The sequence below is a fragment of the Neolamprologus brichardi genome, chromosome 22 (assembly GCF_056152115.1).
Source record: "Neolamprologus brichardi isolate AB-2024 chromosome 22, ASM5615211v1, whole genome shotgun sequence".
NCBI classification, from domain to species: Eukaryota; Metazoa; Chordata; class Actinopteri; order Cichliformes; family Cichlidae; genus Neolamprologus; species Neolamprologus brichardi.
The window spans coordinates 23,119,069-23,140,372 of NC_142124.1; the positions used below are offsets into that span (position 1 = coordinate 23,119,069).

The 21,304-nt window shown below is 40.8% G+C and overlaps 1 protein-coding gene across 2 annotated transcripts in view; it reads right to left on the reverse strand.

Annotated features, from left to right (window-relative positions):
- Positions 1–21,304, reverse strand: part of csmd2 (CUB and Sushi multiple domains 2) — a 262,542-nt gene that overhangs the window by 75,855 nt on the left and 165,383 nt on the right. For both annotated transcript variants that reach the window (XM_087834531.1, XM_087834530.1), the window contains 10 exons: positions 20,078–20,266; positions 19,366–19,482; positions 18,714–18,929; positions 17,600–17,788; positions 16,007–16,176; positions 15,740–15,896; positions 15,357–15,548; positions 9,871–9,997; positions 1,303–1,505; positions 923–1,114 (listed from right to left, as the gene is read on the reverse strand). In XM_087834531.1, coding sequence (XP_087690657.1) covers positions 923–1,114; positions 1,303–1,505; positions 9,871–9,997; positions 15,357–15,548; positions 15,740–15,896; positions 16,007–16,176; positions 17,600–17,788; positions 18,714–18,929; positions 19,366–19,482; positions 20,078–20,266 — 1,752 coding nt within the window. The remainder of the gene's footprint in view (positions 1–922; positions 1,115–1,302; positions 1,506–9,870; positions 9,998–15,356; positions 15,549–15,739; positions 15,897–16,006; positions 16,177–17,599; positions 17,789–18,713; positions 18,930–19,365; positions 19,483–20,077; positions 20,267–21,304) is intronic.

A 21,304-nucleotide genomic window follows, 5' to 3' on the forward strand; every position in this document is an offset into this window, starting at 1 on the left:
AATGTTTTTTTTTTTCCCTGCGATTGTGCTGATGGCTGATTATAGCCAAAAAGAGTTTGTTGTTCTCAAAATAAATACTAATCAGTGAGTGTTGGGATTGTGTTTGGTGTCCCTAAGCTTTGGAATCTGACAAACTGCTACCTTTAAATTTTTATTTTTCTAATGCATTGCACAAGCGATCAAAGTGACAACTTATAATGAAAATCAATTTGAAAAACAAACAAAAAACTTACCGGTCAAAAATTGCCCTAAAACAACACAGCTACATAGCTGTAAGAACCTCAGCTCCTGCTCTATGTTCTGTGCAGCTTCCCCACAGGACGTTGGAGCAGCAGTTGATTGATCTAACTGAAACCTAGCTAATGCACACAGATGTTCTCTTACCTCATTCTCACCTGTGTCAGAAGTGTCCGATTGTTCGCCAAAAATGATCTAATTAAGCTAAGTGCTAATTAAATAAGGCAGCTAATCACAAGCTCTTAATTGCTATTGTTAATGACTTCACACTGTTTAGCAGAGAACCACGTGCGATAACATATTAACACAAAGACTGTACAAAGAGTGTAGGTCTGACTGAGAGGTCTGTGTTGTTATTGAGGAACAGGATAATCAGATCTCTCTGTCTGCCGCAGTGACTTCAGTAAATGTCGAGGGAACGTGGCAATCAGGTTTGCCACTTAAGATTCACTTAAGGAGTCTGTTAAGTAATCGAGTTAGGAATCTGTATTCTCTACCTGTTCCACAAAAGTCAGGCCAGTAAGAGGAGATATACAGTAGACTGTATTAGGCAGGCGGCAGGAAATAATACGACTATAATAAAATACGAGGAGCCTCAGTCTTAGCACTTGCACAGCAGTAGTAAAGCTGTGATCCTCATCCATACAGGCTTTCGTAATACGGATGGGGTTATGTTGTAGAGTACCTGTGCATGTAGGAGGGTCTGGCTGCCAGAAGAAGCGACCATTGATTTCAGTGCAGGTGATCCTGTTGGCCCCCTGCAGGATGTAACCTGGATCACACTGGAACACCACATGGTCTCCGGGTTCCCTGCTGTCGCCACCGCGGGTCCCATTAGTAGGCATGCCTGGGTCATTGCAGGAGGTTGCAGTAGACACTGAAGGAGCAAAGAAAGGCTCAGTGAGTGAAAGAGCATTTAATGGCGCACGATTAGAAGATGAAAAGAGGGTATTATTGTCATCTCCTGCAGTGAAATGTGCGAGAGCTGAAACTGGTCCCACCCAGTCATGTTCATTTAACATTCCCATCGCTTCCTATCATCCTTCCCCCCTCTCTCTCTCTCACCAGAGAACTGAAGAGCGAAGCCTTGTTTGCTGGTGAAGAAGTCTGTGGTGAACTGCAGGTTGATAGTGTTAAAGGTGCTGTGGACGTCTTGGGGCAGCACTGAGCCACTTAGCTCCCTCAGCAGGACACCTCCATCCTGGGGCCCATCCCAGATCCGAAGCACATCATGGACCTCTTCCGTGTGGAAAACCAGGAAATGAAGACTGAAAAAAACAACAACCAAAAAACCAAACAAATAAATAAAAAAAACAGACTTCAGAGGCTTTGACAGTTGATGGATGAGTCTTTGTGATGAAATTATTGGAAAGCAACCTCAGACAAAAAGAAATACACAAAACACCTCTGGAAAAAAGAAGAAAACCCTTATATTTAATTATGTTACAACCCACATGTCCTTCTGATGGAGGGAAGACAAGAAAGGACTGCAATTGTTTTTCAATACATATTAAGAAAAAAATTACCCCTGTGATAAAGCAACAGGTATAACGTCCGCATTTTCTAAAATGCAACGATGCGTCTGAAGACGACCAGGACAAATAAACGGATTACCTCAAACCGTATATGTTAAAGAATCAAATTACAACAGGTAATGTGATTAAAGGAGGCAATGACAATAGAGGAAAGACAAAAACACAGTTAAGGTCAAGTGTAAACGAGGGAAACAAATAACTTTTTAAAGCGAATCACCGACGCCGGATCCAGAGCATTCAAGGGATGTTCCACAATGTCAGTCAAACAGATACATCTGCCACAGCATTTAATAGTTTCAGTCTAGACATCAGAAAGATGATGCTGTCAAAATATCTACCCTTCACTTTGGCTTAGACAGCTGTCAGCCAGCTGGTGGTCCAATGGATGTGAAAAGCACTATAGCGTGCGGTACGTGTGTGCCTGTTTGTGCGGTAGCATCGTCTGTGCCGTGATTCATAATGACGCATAGTTCGCAGTGACTGCGTGTACGTTAGATTTTGGACAAGCTGTGGAGGAGTAAAAGGGCAGAAAGTAGTGCAAGCTAGATCAGATGGCATTTGATGACTTTGCAGCTTTACCCTGCAAGAGAGACTCAAACGTGTATTTATAATCATTTAAATTGTTGCTTTGATTTTTTCTTCTCTCTCTCTCTCTGAAACACACTGCTGTCTGGCAAGCCTTCAAAATACGTGACTATAAAGTAATGAGGATGTGCTAAACTGTTGTGCTGACACAGAATAAAAGCATTTATCGCACAGTTTATTTGTCTTCTAATGTGCTGCAGCAATAGAAACACAGTCTCTAATGTTTCATCAAGCGCACTACTTGTACAAATTCACCGATACACCTTAAATAAGAGCTCAGATGTGCACAGGCCAGAGGCTACCCGCACAATGTGCCGTTTGTGTTTGTGTGTGTGTGGATTTTGTATTGGTGTAAAAATGTCAGAAAATACTAAATGGTGGTGCAAAACTTTAGCGGGAAATTAACTTGGAAATCCCCTAGAAAAAAACAACTTTATGCTAATTCTCTAACAAACATTTTGCACTGAGGCAAATTCCTGACACTTTCCCTCATGTTTCAATAATTATAGTATTAATGCAAAGCAAACAGCTGCATTCTGAAGTTAAAGTTACTGGAATATAATGCTTACGCTGCACTTAAGTTCATTTGTTTTAAAGAAAACAATTTGTAGAGCTGTGTATATTTCTATTTCTGTTTTGTGAAGAATCTTACGCGAGCTTTAAATTTCTATAAATTTTACCAGTGCTCACTTTTTAAAGAAAAAAAAAATCTGTGACTTGAATGGTAATCTGTTTCGCAGTATCCTGTGAATGCTGGGGATCATGGTCCTTCATGTGCTTTTACTATTCTCATGGCTTTACACACAGACCCACACAGAGCCTTGAGGTATAGATGATGCAGAGGAGAAACAGCAACCCACTGATATGTCGGGTTTAGCAACAAGTTCCCACTGTTTCTGCATAATTGGTGTCAGACTCCGATTCCCATACTGTCTGATGTGTGAGCAGCAGCCAGAGGCTACCCGCACAATGTGCCGTGTGTGTGTGTGGATACTGTACGTAACCTACTTGACAAGTGCTGTCGCAATGCTTGTGAAAGAAGTGCACATAAAACAAACATGTGCAGACAGGCGGACCAGTAAATATTCACATAAATGAACACCGATAGCTATTTTAAAGGACACGCAGTATTACATAGTCTTACATAAGCTTTGATGCTTTTTACACAGATACGTACACCTGCTACATTTATCAGGCGCACTGGAGCCTTTGTGTGTAATGTGATATATAATACTCTCGGATTAAAATGCTATAAATCCTGATGCACATGTCACTTATTTTTACACCACTGTCTGCTAATGGTAAAAACACTTATTGTTGGCATGGCTCTTAGAAAACTGTGAGTTTCTTCTCCTAAATGTACCACTCTAATCTATCACTAAAGTTTATAACTTTAGCGATAGAATTTCTGAGATTTTTCTCAGAATCTGCTAAAGGATCATAATATGCTTTGATGCTGAATAGTGAAAAGTAAAGTTGATTTTTCACCAGCGAATCCTAGTTATAAGCTTCTTTTTGTTTGTGACCTTTATCAGAACTTTTGGGCTTAGCACCACACATGAATAAATATTGGTATGACATCACATTCACAACACAAGCTTTCTTAAATGATACGAAACTGGAATAAATATCATTCCTTCTCATGGTATTCATTTCCCCGCTAATCTCTCTGTTGCTAAAATGCTAATCCTACTAATGCATAGATGAGAGATCTTTACATTTTTTCTGTTTCTGTTAGAGTCAAACTTTTACATTTTTATTAATGCTAAACAAAAAAAGAAAGAAGAAAAAAAGACCTCTTTAAGCTGCCGCCACTGCAAACAAAAGTCTGATGAAACAGATCTCAAACTTTCAGTGGTTTGAATCAAAACGTGGGTGTAAGTGTGACCTTTTTTTTAAAAAAGGTGAAGAGCACTTGAGCAGGACAATTGACTCTGAAGTGCAGCAGCAGAAGAAAGCGACTCTCCTTGACGGCTCAGGTGTAAGTAAGCAAACCTTTTGCACATGCCACAATTGCGATGATCTACTGAAGCATTTCTCACATGACCCCAAGCGTCATTATATTTGTAGTAGTTCGAGTGTTGCTCTGCTAATATTCCACATGCTGACTATTCCCTTCACTTTAAGCAAACAAAGACTGCGTTCAAAGGTCTCCATCCCGGTCATGTACGTGCCTCTGGCAGTTAGATGCTTGTTATGCAAATGCTGTTATGAAACCCTCAGGTACTATGATCCACTTACGCTCCACCTCCCCATACTTTAGACAGGAGATGCTGAAATGTTTCACTGAATTTGCCAGATTGAATAAATGAATAAAACCAAAAAAAGATATTTTTTTTTTTCAAATATATGTATGTGCATCTGCCTTCTTGTTTAGACATATAAATGTGTGCTCTTGTGTGTGTGTACTGAGACAATATTGATTTTGTGCTTGAGCATAATGGGTTTTTTTGGGGAGTGGGGGATTTGCCTAATCCAGAATGTCAGAATCAAGCACAAGTCACATGTTGGACCGACTCACGTGTAGAAGAATCGCATGTCTTAAGTCGACCAAGCTGTTTAATAGCATTGTGCCCGATTTCCAGATGTGTTTCATTACACCTCTGTGTGGAAAGACAGAGGTGTAATGAATGAAACAAGGAGCAAACACAAGATCAATGTTAATCATTGCTGGGTTGCTGGAAGAAGAGAATACTAGCAGGAAGCTCTGGATATAAGGATGAGCAGTTGGATTGATAGGATGGACGTTGGGGTGCATGTCGGGATAACTGGTTTCTTTTATAGAGCATCTGAACACTGCATCTTTTTTTCTGAGTCGGGAATGAACACTCGCATGTGAGGGATGTGAAGAGAGAGACATCTAGAATACAGAAGGAGAGTAAGAGTCCTGCAGGACGATTGTAAGAACACATGCTGACAACTTATCTTTTTGCTAACGCATATAGTTAGGGCTGGACCAGGTGACCCTGAATCCTCCCTTAGTTATGCTGCAATAGACGTAGGCTGCCGGGGGATTCCCATGATGCATTGAGTTTTTCCTTTCCTTTCCAGTCACCTTTCTCACTCACTATGTATTAATAGACCTCTCTGCATTGAATCATATCTGTTATTAATCTCTGTCTCTCTTCCACAGCATGTCTTTTATCCTGTCTTCCTTCTCTCACCCCAACTGGTCGCAGCAGATGGCCCCGCCCCTCCCTGAGCCTGGTTCTGCTGGAGGTTTCTTCCTGTTAAAAGGGAGTTTTTCCTTCCCACTGTCGCCAAAGTGCTTGCTCATAGGGGGTCATATGATTGTTGGGTTTTTCTCTGTATCTATGAAGCACCTTGAGGCGACTTTTGTTGTGATTTGGTGCTATATAAATAAAATTGAATTGAATTGAATTGGAGCTCTCAGAAGAACACGTGCAAGACCATTGAGAATGTACTCGTCTTTTAAAAGAACCAATCCTCCTGGCAGGCATTTTTCTTTCACTATTCCCTGATTATTTTTTTTTTCAGAGGGACCAGGACCAGGAAGACAAATGTTACTTTCCAACTACGAAGCAAGCCTCCCCACTTAACTCAAGTACTTTGCGGGGGTTGGGGCGGGAGTGAGGTACAAGAAAGATGAATGAAACAACATATTGAGAAAAGTGGGTATTACAGTATATCTCGCTAAGGAAAAGGAAATTTGGATCTCTGCGTGCAGCTAACGTTTTGTGGAATCACAGGGAACCATGTTTTGAAGTTTACGGTGAGGGGTCTCCTTTTACACTCAGTCCCCTCTTAGCAAGATAAAATGGTTCAATCAAGTGTCAGAGGAATCGCCGCGAGGAGACGAGATGGAGAAGAGAAGGATGGAAGAGATTTCTTAGGTCTCTTTTGATTCTGCCTTAACTATTTTGTATTCATATGATAGAAATAGAGAGTGTCGGGAATCTCTCATATGAATACAAAACAGTCTAGCTGCAATCAAAAGTCCTGTGGGGAGTCTTCAGAGTAGGTGCATGTGTGCATGAAGATGATAAATAAGTAAGTATGTGCGGATGCGTATGGATATGTGTGGTGTGAAGGGAATGACAAAGAAAAGAGATTTAGAGCGAACACACTCCTGCAACTCTTTTTTTAAAACTAATTGAGAGCGTGTGTATAAAGCAAATGTCACAGTGAAAGCTAACCTCATCAATAAGTGTAAATGTGGCCTCTGTGGGACTGTCCCTGTGGGATCATTCATCAGGATGGAGACGCATTTATACAGCAGGCTTTAAAAAAGACAGAACAAACGAGACGGTACGGTCGGCATCTCTTCGCCGGCTGGACACCTGAAAAACTCTGCGGTCACGGCGATCTTTGTCCAGTTCATTTACTGTGAGGCACATGATGTAATAGCATGTAAGCAGTGTTATCATGCAGAAGAAAGTAAGATTGCAATTATTCTTAGGCAGGAAAAGGTGTGAAAGAAATTGGAAAATGAATCAGTGAGATAAAAGCAGAGGCTGAAGACACCCCCCCCCCCAAAGTGTCCTTTGGTATTGATGCCTTGATGTGGTGAGCTTATGGTAATGGTGAGACAGGTTTGTCACTCTAAACTCACATATGGATGCTTGTAAAGTGGGTAAGTGTCATGGTTACACCGTGAAAGAGCATTATTGAATAAGAAGACTTATCTTTTTGTCTCCAGTAGTGCAGAGGTTGGTGCACCAACACCAGATAATAGCTTGTGTTATCACTGACGCCAAATCCTTCTTCTCACATACATGTTGTGAAATCAGCCCCAATAGTATCATGTCACCCCAACAGAGCACTTTGCTCTCAGACTGCAGGCTTCCTTCTGGTTCCTCGGGTATTTAAAAGTAGGAAACAGACCTTTCAGACTCTCTTCCGTGTAAAGGTTAGGACACCCCTACTTTTAAGATTAGGCTCCAAACTTTCCTTTTTGATAAAGCTTATAGTTAGGGCTGGATCAGGTGAGACTGAACCTTCCCTTAGTTATGTTGCAATAGGCATCGACTGCTGAGGGTTTGCCATGATTTACTGTTTCTTCTTTTTTCAGCACTTTTCACTCTTTGTGTGTATACACCACTCTGCATTTAATCATGAGTTATTCCTAATCTCTGGCTCTCCTCCACAACATATCTTTTGTCCTGTCTTCCTCGCATCACCCCAACTGGAAACGACAGATGGCTGCCCTTCTCCGAGTCTGAGTATGTCGGAAGATTCTTCCCGTTAAAAGGGAGTTTTTCCTCCCCACTGTCACCAAATGCTTGCTCATAGCAGCTTGCCTGATTGTTGTTGTTTTTTCTGTATTATTGTAGGGTCTTTACCTTATAATACAAAGTGCCTAGAGGTGACCGTTGTTGTGATTTGATGCTGTAAATAAGACTGAATTCAACTGAATTGAATTCAATTGACAGAACTGCAATATTTGATGCAGTGGGATGAGGCTGACCACATTTAGTTTCTTCTCAGATTTATCCTTTATTCCAATTATAGCACTGATGCCTTGCAAACAGTTAAAACCAAGTTCAATATCATAAATCCAATCATGTTATAAGTGACCAAATTAGAGTATATGTTTTCTTACTGAACACTGTGTTTAAGATGAACATTTACAGCTTCGTTGTTAAGTTTACTATGTGGTCTGCAGCAGTAACCACTGAATGTTACCTCAGTAAAATGGCTCATTGCCTCCCTTATCATCGCAGTTCATTTGATCTTGTTATTATCTCTTCATGCCTATAATCCACTCTTTGCCTCCTACCTATATTTGAATTCCATCAATGTCCCCAGGTAACCCTGTCTCTAGGCTTTATATATGTAAGCGGTCACTCAGCACAACTTCTGGTCTCTCACACTTACTCAGTACAGTTTGATTAGTGTGCTACCTTCAGCTACACCACTTGATACACAAGGAATCCCTGGGCTAATGCATTGCAAATTCCTCTCAATAATGAATTTCATGCGTAGGATCAAAGACATGAGCCGGAGCATACCTTCTAGAGGAATGCCAGGGAGCCAGAGGAAGGGACGACACTAATGAACCTAAACTAGCAATCACGAGGGACCTGGGAATGTCAGATGTTCAAGATATGCAGCGGCATTCACACATACACAAATCTACGATGACGACATGCCGAACATGTCTTTTTAAAGACATTGTTTGGGATGGAAAGTAGCTATGAATCAGACACTAACCAAACAAAAACACAGAAGTCCTGAAACAAGGAAGAGTGGCACGATTAAAAGTGACACATTAAAAGGATTAACACTACCGCAAAACCTCTGCTGTTGTGTTTGGGTGAGTGTTGTTGTATATATTTGTGACTAAATATTACTCCTCATCAATTATGATTTATTGCAATTCAAGTATACTGGAATACAGAGGCACACATCAAATAACAGGGTAGTGCATATATAAACATGCATTAGGCATGATATACATTATTAGGATGAGTATGAGATCTTGTAGTGGAAGTTAATCCAATTAGTGATAAGAGATCATAGATCTCCCACTTGAACCGTTTTATTGTGTACCTATGGATTTAGGCGATTCTCCCAGAGGCTGAGGTACACTGTGCCATGAGACTTACACGATTATTTAATCAGATTTAATTGATGCTCCATCACAGCACACTGATCCAGTTATCCAGTACTATTCTGAATAAATGATGCATTTCTATACCATTCTATATATCTATACCATTGTATGTATGCATATAATATACACACACACATATATATATATACACATATACATATATATATGTGTATATACAATTTTAAGACTTGGTAAGGACCGGATTATTTTTTTACCCTGAGATATAAAACCTTAGAATTTATAGAAAATGCACTTTCTTTTTACCATGGCTTTAACATCCTAATGACTTCATCATGTGTAAACACGTGTAAACTGCAGGCTCAAAAGAACTCTGTAAACTCTTGCCCAATCTTACATTTATAAGAACACAAATTGAGTGATTAAACAAACACACAGAAGCCTGAAGGTGTTTTTCCTTCCTCCAAGGGCAAGAGTAATGGCTACGTATTGAATTATGGAGGTAAGACGAGGTGAGGCGAGGTAAAGAAGAGCAAATAGTTTCATTAACAGACTGACAACACCAGGGGGTGAAACGATGAAAATACTGAATATAAACTTAAGTTTCTATTGATCAAAAGTGCAAAAGTATCAAACAAGGAATGTATCAAAACCAATACAACCTGCAAGATCTCTCAAAAACTCAGAGCGCTTGACTTCCTTTTTTTTTTGTAGTCTGACATCTTTAGACTCAGAGGAGGCATTTCCTTTCAACCAGTTGTAACTCAGCTGTTGGCCAACAGTAGCTCACTGAAGATTGATTACACAGCAGCCTGTGAAAGTGATGAATACCACTGCAAAAAGGGGGTGGGCTAAATTGGAAGTATATTGAAAGGTGGTAGATTGAACAAAAGCCTGTAAAAAACAATGTAATCAGAAAAGTAGACGGAGAGCAAAAATTAAAATTAAAAAAAAGAAACCAAGGACTGTTGTTCAGACCTTATAGTGCTTCCTGGGGCCGCCTCGATGGTCCACATGCAGTGCAGGTTGTGCTCGTATGGTGCCGGGTAGCCCGGAGAGAGGATACGACCAGAAGGCTCGTCTTTGATGGTGCCACCACACTCGGCTGAAAAGTAGAGTGAAAGCAGCGAGGGGGAATAAAAGAAGTTAATAATGATTACTACATCAAAGGTTAGCATACTTAACAGACCAAAAGTTGCATTACCGCACTTCCAGTAAAGTACAGCTCATCGCTTCCCTCTCATCATTATTAATTATTGACATAGCAGTCAAATTCTCCAATGTGACAGACTCCATCATGTAGTTTGAAATTTGAATGATAGGAGGGAGAGCGGCCAAGTCAATACACTCTGTGTCTCTTTGGCTCAGCAAAGGCAATTCACCATCTTAACCGTGATCTCATCTTTGAAAGCTGATGGAATTGTTGACTGAACAACACAATATTCAATTCATCAGACTCCAGTTCACTGCCACTTTTAAGGAAGTGTGAAGAGCGTCAAACGAAAGTATAGGTGCGCAACACGACGGGCTGTGAATGACTTGCTCATCAGACGAGTGCCATTGTTATGAGTGTGTGTTTAGTACTAGTGGCTGCAGTCAGTATGATCTCTCTAGTATCATATCACAGTTCACAAAACATAACCAACATAAACTCAGTCTCTAGAAAATTGTCAACACAAAAACACATTCTGGGAAACAGCAAAGCAAAAATCAGACCCCCAAAACAATCTGTGAAGAAAAAGGGGAACAAAATCGGGTTCTTTTCCAGTAACTTAAGTAATAAAGTGCTTTCAGAAATACTATGACTGAAAAGCAATTTTCAGCCCTTCCTTCAATTACCACAAACTACTCTGAATGAAAAAAAAAAGAAGAGAAAAAATGTTTAACATCTGATTTTAAGCGGTTTTTTTTGTTCCCGTTTTGTGAGGCCACTCTAACTGACAAGAAGATGTTAAAAGTGGCTCGTGTTTCTTTTCCTTCCCCTGAGAGAAAAATGGATCCTTCAAACAGAAGGAAAATTGAGGTCTGGAAATCATACTGATGATGATGGTGATGATGGTCTGTGAAATCCATCAGTGACAAGTAGGCCTCGTACTTCAATACAGCAACTAAACACAGACACGCAGGGAGAAAAACAGAGAATAGGAAGGGGGGGGAAAGGCGACTGACTGCAGGAGCACTTAAATTAACATAAGATTGTAGTACTTTACAAACTGACCATCAGAGAGGGAGAAGCTGTGATTTCTCCACAAACAGACAAAAATACTTTGTTACCTTTTATGCTGCAAATATGTCATTTCTTCTAAATGCAAACAAATACATTTCTGTCTTTCAAACCTCCTTATACAGTACATTATACACCAAACAGGCATAACATAATGGCCCACGTCCTCACTTTAGGTTTGACAGCATTTTAGTAGATAAAGGTGAATGGCTTAAACATGAATTGAGCTGCAGTTTGGGGAAGCCCTCGAAGAGGACTGGCGGCGGCTCCCGAGCCTGGCAGATCCCCATGTACTAAATAGAAGTGAAAGAATTGAAAACGGGCGAGAGAGTGGGGCATGAAAACAAGGACGAACAACTTGTAGAACTGGGGGATCATATATAGATAAGAACCGGAGAGAGTGTGCTTGGAGGTGTGGTCCCGCTCTTGAAATTCAGATACTTTTCTTGATAGTTGATGTATTAGAAACGAGGAAAATGGGCAGGCACAGCAATTTGATCGAGTTTGACCAAATTGTGATAGCCGGATGACTGGGTCAGAGCATCTCCAACACTGCAGCTGTTCTGGGGTGTTTCTGGTCTGCCGTGCAGTATCTATCAAAAGTAACAGTGGTAAACTAATGCTGAGTGATGGCCTGCGTGGTCCGATTCAATGAATGAGCTACTGTAGCTCGAACTACTGAAAAAGTTCATGCTGGTTCTGATAGAAAATTGTCAAAATACACAGAGCATCACAGTTTGTTTGGGGGTTGCATAGCTGCAGAGCAGTCTGGGTGCTCATGCTGACCTCTGTGCACTGAAAAAGCCCCAACAATGGGTATGTGAGCATCAGAATTGGACCGCAGAGCAATGGAAGGCTAAGTGGGTGGATGTGCGTCATTTACCTGGAAAACACCAGGATGTAATAGCTGGCAGAGGCAATGTTCTGCTGGGAAATCTTGGGTCAAGCCATTAATGTGGATGTTGCTTTGATATGTATTACCTATCTAAAGATTTTGCAGACCATTTACACCCTTTTATGGAAACAGTATCCCCTGATGGCTGTAGCCTCTTTCACCAGAGTGGCCTTTGAGCATCGGTGGGATATGCTAGACAAACAGGTTCGATCCATGGAGGCCCCATCTCACAACTTACAGGACTTAAAGGTTCTGTCAATACCATCTAGGTGCCAGATACCACAGCACACCTTCATGGGTCTAGTGGAGTCCATGTCTCAACCAGATGACCAGCATAATATTAGGCAGGTGGTCACAATGTTATCCCTGACTGGTGTACAAGTAACAACGATCACCATAGCCTACATCTGGTTACTGTTGCTAAAACCCCCCATTAAGAAACAGAATAATACACGCATACAGACAATGTAAAGAATTTATCCTTAGTTATAAAAAATAATTCTTTGACAAACATATCAAAGATTAAAAATAGAGGTAAAGTGCAAAATGAAAATAAAAATATGAACATATCATTCTTCACACTCCTGCTGAGGCTTTCGGTCTATTTTCAAGCTTTTCCTACCCCTTATCCTTTTTTTGTGCTGAAGAAAACTTGCTGTTTCGTGGATTGAAAAGGCAGTGATCTATCACAGTAAGACAAAGCCATCGCTTTCTTCTTGCCTTATGACCTAAGAAACTACCGCTCAATGCTGCCATAGCAGTATAACTCCCCGAACCACTCTACCCCTTCAATCTCTGCCTCCACATTCATCAAAGTTCAGCTCAGCGTCTCTTCCTTTTGTCTCAGTCTCAGTGGTTTTATTTTTTTCCTTTTTTTCCCAGAATGCTTTTTCAGTATGATCACAAATGAAACCCATGAAGTCATGTTGCTGCTTTGCAAATATGGAATTTCTCTCTCTCGTTTTCTGTATAGTGGGTTATCATTTTTGAATGACATTAGATGTGCACACAAACCCGAACATAACAATAATAACATCCTGGTGTCCACATCAGATTCAACCTTGCAAATTTCTTCTTCTGTGACTTTCAGTATACACCAGACTCTCCCCCCCCTTTTTTAAAACTCCGTTCTCCTTCCTGGCCCTTCCCGCTATACCCTTCCCATCTGTGCTCAGTGTGTCCTCACTGCGAGAAAATAATCCCGCCATTACAAGCAGAAACAGTCCCTCATCTGCTCCTAAATTCACTCCGGATGTTAAGCTATCATCTGCAGTGAAAGGAGCATCAGGAGGACAAACGTGTTCGGGGAAATACAGTTTGGCGAATGTTGTTTATATCCAGACATGAAATTACCTGTCAGTTTGGTTCGGAAAGGGAGCAGAGCAACACTATTATAATCACCTTGGCTGATGTCAAAGAACCCCTTTCTCCCTGGTTTTCTTCGTGACAATGTCCAAAAAATGTCTCTGGGTGGGTTAGCATGATACTATACACACACACATTATATATATATATATATATATATATATATATGTGTGTGTGTGTGTGCCAGAATATATGCATACAGTGTCTGCGGTGGATGGCAATAAGTGACGGGTGACTTGTAGATGAACTCTGAAAATAAAATAGAGGGATCTTCCGCTAAACTTTCATGAAATTATCTCCATCAAACACATTTTTGAAAGTCTTCAGAGTACAGACGGGGGGGGGGGGGGGGTTAGAACCTTGCTTCCTGGGCTCAGGGTTGCTGCTGATGTAGTGTCTTTTTTTAGAAAAAAAAAAAAACAGAGTGAAAGGGGGAATTTGCAATCATGATGCAATATGAATATAAAAAGAAAAAACAGAGCACAGTCATTTTGGATGAGATAATGCACTGAATTGCTGGGAAAGCAACCAAATGGATGCCCCAGAATAGCAGCGCTAAAACAAACCACAGAGCTTTTTTTCCAAACTGGTATATTCACATTGTTATTAGGAAGAGGAACTAGGTCATACATCAGCTAAAAAAACTGAAGCCGGCTTGGATTAGCCGTGCAAACTATAAAGAAAACACAGATAAATGCTGTAATATATGAGGATGCAACACATAATGCTACTTTAACCGGAAATCTTTGCCTGATTTTAATACAATATATTGTAACAAATAGCAATGGAAGAAAGGGGAATAGACTGATGTAAAAGTATGTGATACTACGCAACATGTCATGCTCTTACACACTGCACTTGAATATGGAAACATATATATATTTATATTATACGCCATTATAGGTCCACTTCACCACATTTCTGAGACAGTTTTAGTTTGTTCACTCCAGATCACTCAATCATGTCTGTCATTACAAACTTTTACTAAATACATTTGTTTAAATAGCTTTTTTTTTTTTTTTTTTTTTTTTTACTTCTTATTACTCAAATAACTTGTTTACTGAAATTCTCCCAAAATCTCACAGACCACTGATGCTGAGATACAGCTATGATGGCCCCTAACAACATTAGGGCTGAGTTGGAAGTATTTTAATACAAATCACAATATTTTCCTAAAGTTTACCAAGTAATCTTGGTTGCTACACTAACGTGGCTTCAGGGGGGGCTTTGGCTCACGAGGCACAGTAGGTCACCCGCTGATCGAAAGGTTGTTGATTTGATCCCCGGTTGCTCCAGTCTGCATGTCAAAGTATCCTTTTCCAAAATATTAAACTTGAAGTCACTTTTACTGTGTTGATTGGAATGTATGTATGCTAGATAGAAAGAACTCAGAGGTAGAAAAAATGTGCTTATATGAATGCATGTGTGAATGAGGCATGTTGTATAAAGCACTTTGAGTGCTCGAGTAAGAAAGTGCTATTTAAGAAACAGTCCATTTACCATTTAACCAGCGAGTGAAAGTGAAAATAAAAAGGACGGGCAAACCTCTCTACTACGAATCACAACCCCCCTTCAAAAACTTTACCTACAAATGAAAGTATTCCAGAGGGCAAACAAATGACTGGTACTGCTTTAACTTATCTCTCTATGTCCATCATTGCTATGTCTGGTACTTAATGGCACCGGCACCAAAGGACACCTTGAGTGCATCTGTGCAACAGCAACAGTGTCTGACGGAAAGCAGTTTTTTAAGCCTTAGTTATTTTATTTTTGCATTGAAGTACGTAATTATTCATGTATGCAACAGTTAAATTTAGCATGTTAAGATGTCAAAAACCTGGGTTAAAAAAAACAAAACAAAACAAACTTAATAAAATGCAGTGCAAATCTAAACAGAGCACCCAGTCGGTTAAAGTATTTGCTGTCTCAAAACTTCACACTTCAAAAATCTTCAGCCAAATTCAAAACGATCATACTCACCAACACAGAGTGGAAGGGGGCTGTCCCAAGCTCTCCTTTCGCCCCTCAGGCAGGTGAGCACCTCAGGACCTTTCAGGGTGTAGCCCGGGTCACAGCTGTAAGACACGATGCTCCCTGCAAAATGACCCTTGTCCTCCCGCTTGTATCCAAACTGGGGAACACCTGGATCCTCGCATTTCACGAGCTCGAAACCTTTAGCAGAGAGCGAGAGGTAAAAAAGAGGCAAATTCGGATGGAGAAGAAAGAAAGAATTGTTGTGCTTTTAATGCGCCAAAGGCAACAAAGAGAAAATTGGACAAAGCAAGCAGAAACTACACTCAAAAGACTCTGAATTTTAAAAAAAGTACATTGTATTTGTGTGCGCAACAGAGTGAGTTACTTACTGGTGAAGTGTAGTTCAAAGCCTTTACTGGTGTTATCCGCATTGCTGATGAACTCGAGCCACATAGAGCTGGAGGTGGAGTTCAGGGTTGTGTCTAGCAGCTCGTTGCCTGTAAACACCCCCAGCAGGCGAGCCTTATTACTGCTTCCATCAAAGACCTGGACGGAAAAGAGGGAGAGAGTGGGAGGAAGTATTGGAATTAGGAGAACCAGGTGCGCGCACGCAGATATGCTAACAAGGCGTCATACAACTCCCACCACCCTCTCACTTTGAGTATGTCATCCTCCTCCAGTCTGAAATCCCGTGCCCGTAGCTGAATGCCTTTGCCAGGCTGCGTCTGGATGGAGTAGATGCACTCGTGGTTGTTGCCGTAGTAACCGGGGTAGTTGGGTGAGAGCAGCACCCCTTGCATACCAGTCACGGATGAACCACATTCAGCTAGAGAAAAAGTAAGAGAGCAGAGACAGACAGAGAGAGAGAAAGAGGTGGTGGTGGTGGTGTTGGAGAGAGCAGAGGACATGTCAATCGCTATATGCTTGAAACTCCGAGTGTATTTATTCATGCTGTCATGCGCGGGGAGATGGGAGAGGTGATGGGGAGAGGAATATGGTCACTGACTAAACCTGAATGTTGAGTGGCACATCATCATAATCACACTGCAATCTGAATATGATTAACACTAATTTCAGCTCTATCTGAAAATTACTTTTTCTGAATCACATCAGGGGGGGAAACTTGGGGGAAGACAAAGTTTTCTATTAAAAAAATGGCAGCCAGAATTTAAACGGCCACAAAGGCACCCTCCTTTTTTTAACTTTGAGAATGCACCCAAGTAAGATAAGGTAAGGTGATGGGGCTGTCTTGGAGGCATGTGGAGAAGAATCAAGTTTCTAAAATGAGGTTGAGAGTGATAGCAGTATGAAAATATCAAAATGTGTCTCTGGTGCCATCCTTCAAAGACCTGAATTCATCTGGAGGGCAAACCGAAAACCAGCCGCCAAAGCTTCAGACAACTAAACAGAAAGCAGAGCGAGTAGGTTTTTGTCGGGAAATTGACTGACCTACTTTACACACGCCTAAACTCTGCGAGCAAACATTTAGAAACAAATCATGTATTAACCGAAATGCACTGTGACGTCACCATCGCGCTATTCACTCGAGTCTAATTGCTCGTTTTCAGCAGCGTGTTAAATTATCTGCGGTTCCAATTACGTTCCGAGTTTAGACACAAAAAATAAATTGAATGTGCAAATAAAGTAATTCGTGCGGTTTCCAGTGTTTCCACATTAAGTTCCATTTTAATGGTGCTTTTAGTTTATTAAAAGCTGCCACGCTGAGGACAAACACAAGTAGGTCAACGATTGCCATGGTCACTGATGCACCTATCATTATCGTTACGAGCATTAAGATGAATTCATTTTCATATCAGAGCCTAAATGCCCATTAAGGTTTGCTGCATCACAGAATCAACACACTGACCTAAATCTTCGCAGTCTGACCCAACATGTTTCACATGCATTAGCAACAAGCACCATCAATAATTAACATATTTAAGCTGTTTAATGCCGTCCTCATTAGAACGGTGGCACTATGTAATTTGGACAAAGTAAAAAAAAAAAAAAAAAAAGCTCCGTTTCTGGGAAGCTATCCAACGACGAGACAAAACTTGCGTGTATGGAGGGATGATAATGAGGAGATTTGAAAGGGGAATGCCTCGCTGTCTAACGTGACTGACACTTCTGTACATTTCTTAATTGTGGGGGTGTGTGGAAGGCTAATGTGCTGGTATGGCATTGGGAGATTAGAGAGGTGGGGAGGCGGGGAAGTGACAAAAGCCAAAATAAAGCATGTGACCACCTACCAACACACCTTGGCAGAGGGGAGCTCCACACCCGCCTCCTGCCCCCTAAGCAGACCACCCTCGCTGGACCCTCCAGTCGGTAACCTGGGAAACAAGAGAAGATGAGGGCATCGCCCACTCCGTACTGCAATCCCTTTCTGGTGCTGTAAGGTGGAATTCCAGGATCTTCGCACGGCTCCAAATCATAATCTGGAAAATAGAGAGAAAAAAGTATGAATTTTCAGCACTGGCAAATAAAGAAAGTGGAATAACAGTTTTGTCTGTGTGGGTTTTTTTATCTGCGATGTGTAAATGTGTGAAACGGGCTAATTAAGACTTCTGTCATGCTACGAAAGTTAAGAAAATATTTCAAAAAGTAAAAGAGGGCTAAACCTTCTGAAATATGACACTTTTCTTCTAAACCCAAGTTCACGTCTAAGGATCAGAAGCCCATATGTCATTTATTAAGATTATTCAAGCAGAGCCTTCAAAGGGACTTTGCAAGTAATGAAACCATTCCAAACATTAAATCTTTCGTCCATTCAGCCGCTGATAAGAATTCACACTTGCTATTTTAAGCCATCAATAACAGCTCATTAGATTTCATAAGAATCTCTTCCTTCGGTGTCCTAATGTTCAAATCTAGAAATGCTGTGAGAACAAAGGAGGCAAATTATGCTCTCAGTAGGTAAAGGGTCATTAGTGCTCATTTCTACTTTATTCATTTAAAATGAGTCCGTTTTCTTGGTGTTAACCTATTTTACTATTCATTCTTGAGTACATGTAATCACAGATTTCCAGAGGACTGTTTGTATCAATAACTTTTTCAGAAACCATAATTATTAAAAATACATGAAGAAATGCATGATTAATGTTCTAAAGCAGGGATTTTACGTTCTGGGGCACATGCAGCCCACTTTGATCTTAACAAGGCCGAACCAGACCAGTGAAAGTACACGATAAATGAGTAGGATTAGAGAAAAAGTGATGATAATTCATAGCAGACTGTCCTATATTTATCTGATATGGCATATGTTTTCATTCATTTGCAGAAAACGTACTTTTTAAAATTGGGAAGTCAAGCAAAAAAAACGTTCAGAAGGCTTTAAATCCGTAAAACTAAATTTATTCTCACCAGAGAAGGTGATGTTGAATCCCTCATACGAAACGGAAAAGTCAGACAGGAAGCGGATCTGTGCTGTGTAGTTTCCAAACAGCCCTGCGCTGAGAGGCGGAGGCAAGGTGGAGCCCGTCAGCCTCCAAAGTGGCTGAGAGAAGCTGCTGTTCTCTGTCACCAATAAATGATCGTGAGGGCTCTCAAGGTGGAAGGTGTGGAAGGTGAACTGGACACCTGAATACGAGGAGATGAAAGAGCCATTGTTGAAATGTTTTTTTTTTTTTTTTTTTATCTTTACATAACTTATATATGCATAATAATAAACATCACATACATAATAATCATGAAGGTGGAAAAAAACATTGAAAACACAATATTTTCTATATCATAACACATACAGTACAAATTCCCTATCCTTTTCCAAACACGTCTGCAACTGTGCAGATAAAGCATCTGCAAATAAGGCTCAGTCAGTTTGATATGAGCGCTCGACCAAAGGCTGGAGAATCATCCCATGGCGCCGTAGCCTTAGGCCAGCCTCTCAGCAGCCCGGCCTTACAAAGACAGCTTGTTCGGCAAAATAAAAAGGCCACTCAGTAGAGGGAAATGACATTGTAACAGAAATTGAATTTGACTGCCGCATGTGTCGACACGGAGTTTCTCTGCTAACCTTTGCCGTGGGAGGTCTCGATTATCCACGTGCAGTTCAGGTTATGCGGGTAAAAGTCTGGGAAGCCGGGAGACAAGATGGTGCCGGCGTTGCCCTGGATGTAACCTCCACACAATGCTGGTGACGCGGGACGAATGGAAACAGTGGAAGATGGATGAAGGAGAGAGGTGAGCGCAGAAGCAAAATCAGAGAGGACACGAAGACAGAAATAACGGTCCCCACAAATAAATAAATAAATGCTAAAACCGTCTGTGCAATTCCAATGTGGATGAATGCATTTTCCAAGAGGTGCCCTTCAAGATGGCACACAAAAAGACCGAGTGGATGTTAACAATATCATTACAGAGAGGACGGGAGAATCAATACTGTCCTTAAATATAAAAGCATTTACAGACGAGGAAAAAGGGAAACATCAAAGGGTATGTTCACTGCCGCACATATAAAACATTTCTGATGAAATGAAGCAGAAACTTTTAAAGTCTAAAACAAGAGTCCTTGAAAGAAATGTTATCATCTCATATGGATTTTATAATAACTCAGGAACATATAGCTATTTAAATGTGATGCAATATGAAGCAAAGTGCTTAAAATGATTTCTCATGTTTCCTCTCTAACAACACACAACAATGACTTTAGCTTTAATCCCATTTATGTGTGGGGAGAAATCTGGCAGGGGGACCATTCATTTCTAGGTCAATATTATGGAGCGTACCATCACAGCTAGGCAGGGGGCGACTCCACTGAAAATTGGGTTCACATTCTAATGGCTCGGAGTCACTAAGCGTGTACCCTGCGTCGCAACTAAATGTCACCAAAGCTCCGACGTAGAAGTCGTTCCCGTGTCGCTGCCCGTTGACGGGGATGCCAGGATCCACGCAGTGATCTGATTGTAGCTGCAGGGCTGCAGAGTGAAGAGAAAACAAAGGATAAATGACATTTGATCAGAGGCAGACACAAAAGGCTTAGAATTCACCCGCAAGTGTAATTATCATAACGGGTTACGAGGAGGTCAACAAATGTTCAAGGGCAGTTTACTTTTATCAAACGATTCTTATAAATAATTCAAACGCATATCATTTTTCCACAGAAATGAACCAATAAGAAGTTTTCAAAGTACTTTTCCGCTCCACCTCGCGTGGTGAAGTTGTGCTTATAGTGAATTATTGAAGCTTTGCAAAGATTTCGCCACAGAGAAAGTGGAAAAGGTTGCCAGTATATGCTGCAAAGGTGGGAACGAGGCTAGGCAGAAATGTGTAAGTGTGAAACCATGGGAGTGTAAATACAGTCTCGAACTTGGCAATATGTCAGGGCAGAAATATATGAAAGAAAAACCCATTTTCTTTCTGATTATACGTATTCTAATAACAGTGGCATTGTGGTGAATTTACATTTACATCTACAGCCAAAACTGAATAGCTTTCACACGTGCAGTACAGAAAATAGGTTACCCAATCTACAGTCGGGGAAACAATTATTTGATCCCATGGTGAATCTGATAGTTTCCCTACTTCCAAAGAAACAAACTGTCTCTAATTCTTATGATAGTTTCATTTTAATGGAGAGAGACAGAATACCAACACTGCATAAAGGTTATTTAAATCGATTTGCATGCCATTGAGTGAAATACGTATTCGATCAAAGAACATGACTTAATACTTGGCGAAGAAACCCCTGTTGGCGAACAGTCAGTAAGACTGTAGTTCCTGTAGTTGATCAACAGGTGGATTTTGGTCCATTCCTGTTTACAGAAACGAAATATTTCAGGTTTCGTGGCTGCTGCTTAGAAACTCATAGTTTCAACTCCTTCAACAGATTTTCTATAGGACTGAGGTCTGAAGACTGGCTAGGCCACTCCATGGACTTAACGTGCTTCATCTTTAACAACTCTTTTTTTCCTTGGAGATGGTTTGGGGTCAGTGTCATGCTGGAAGGTCCATCC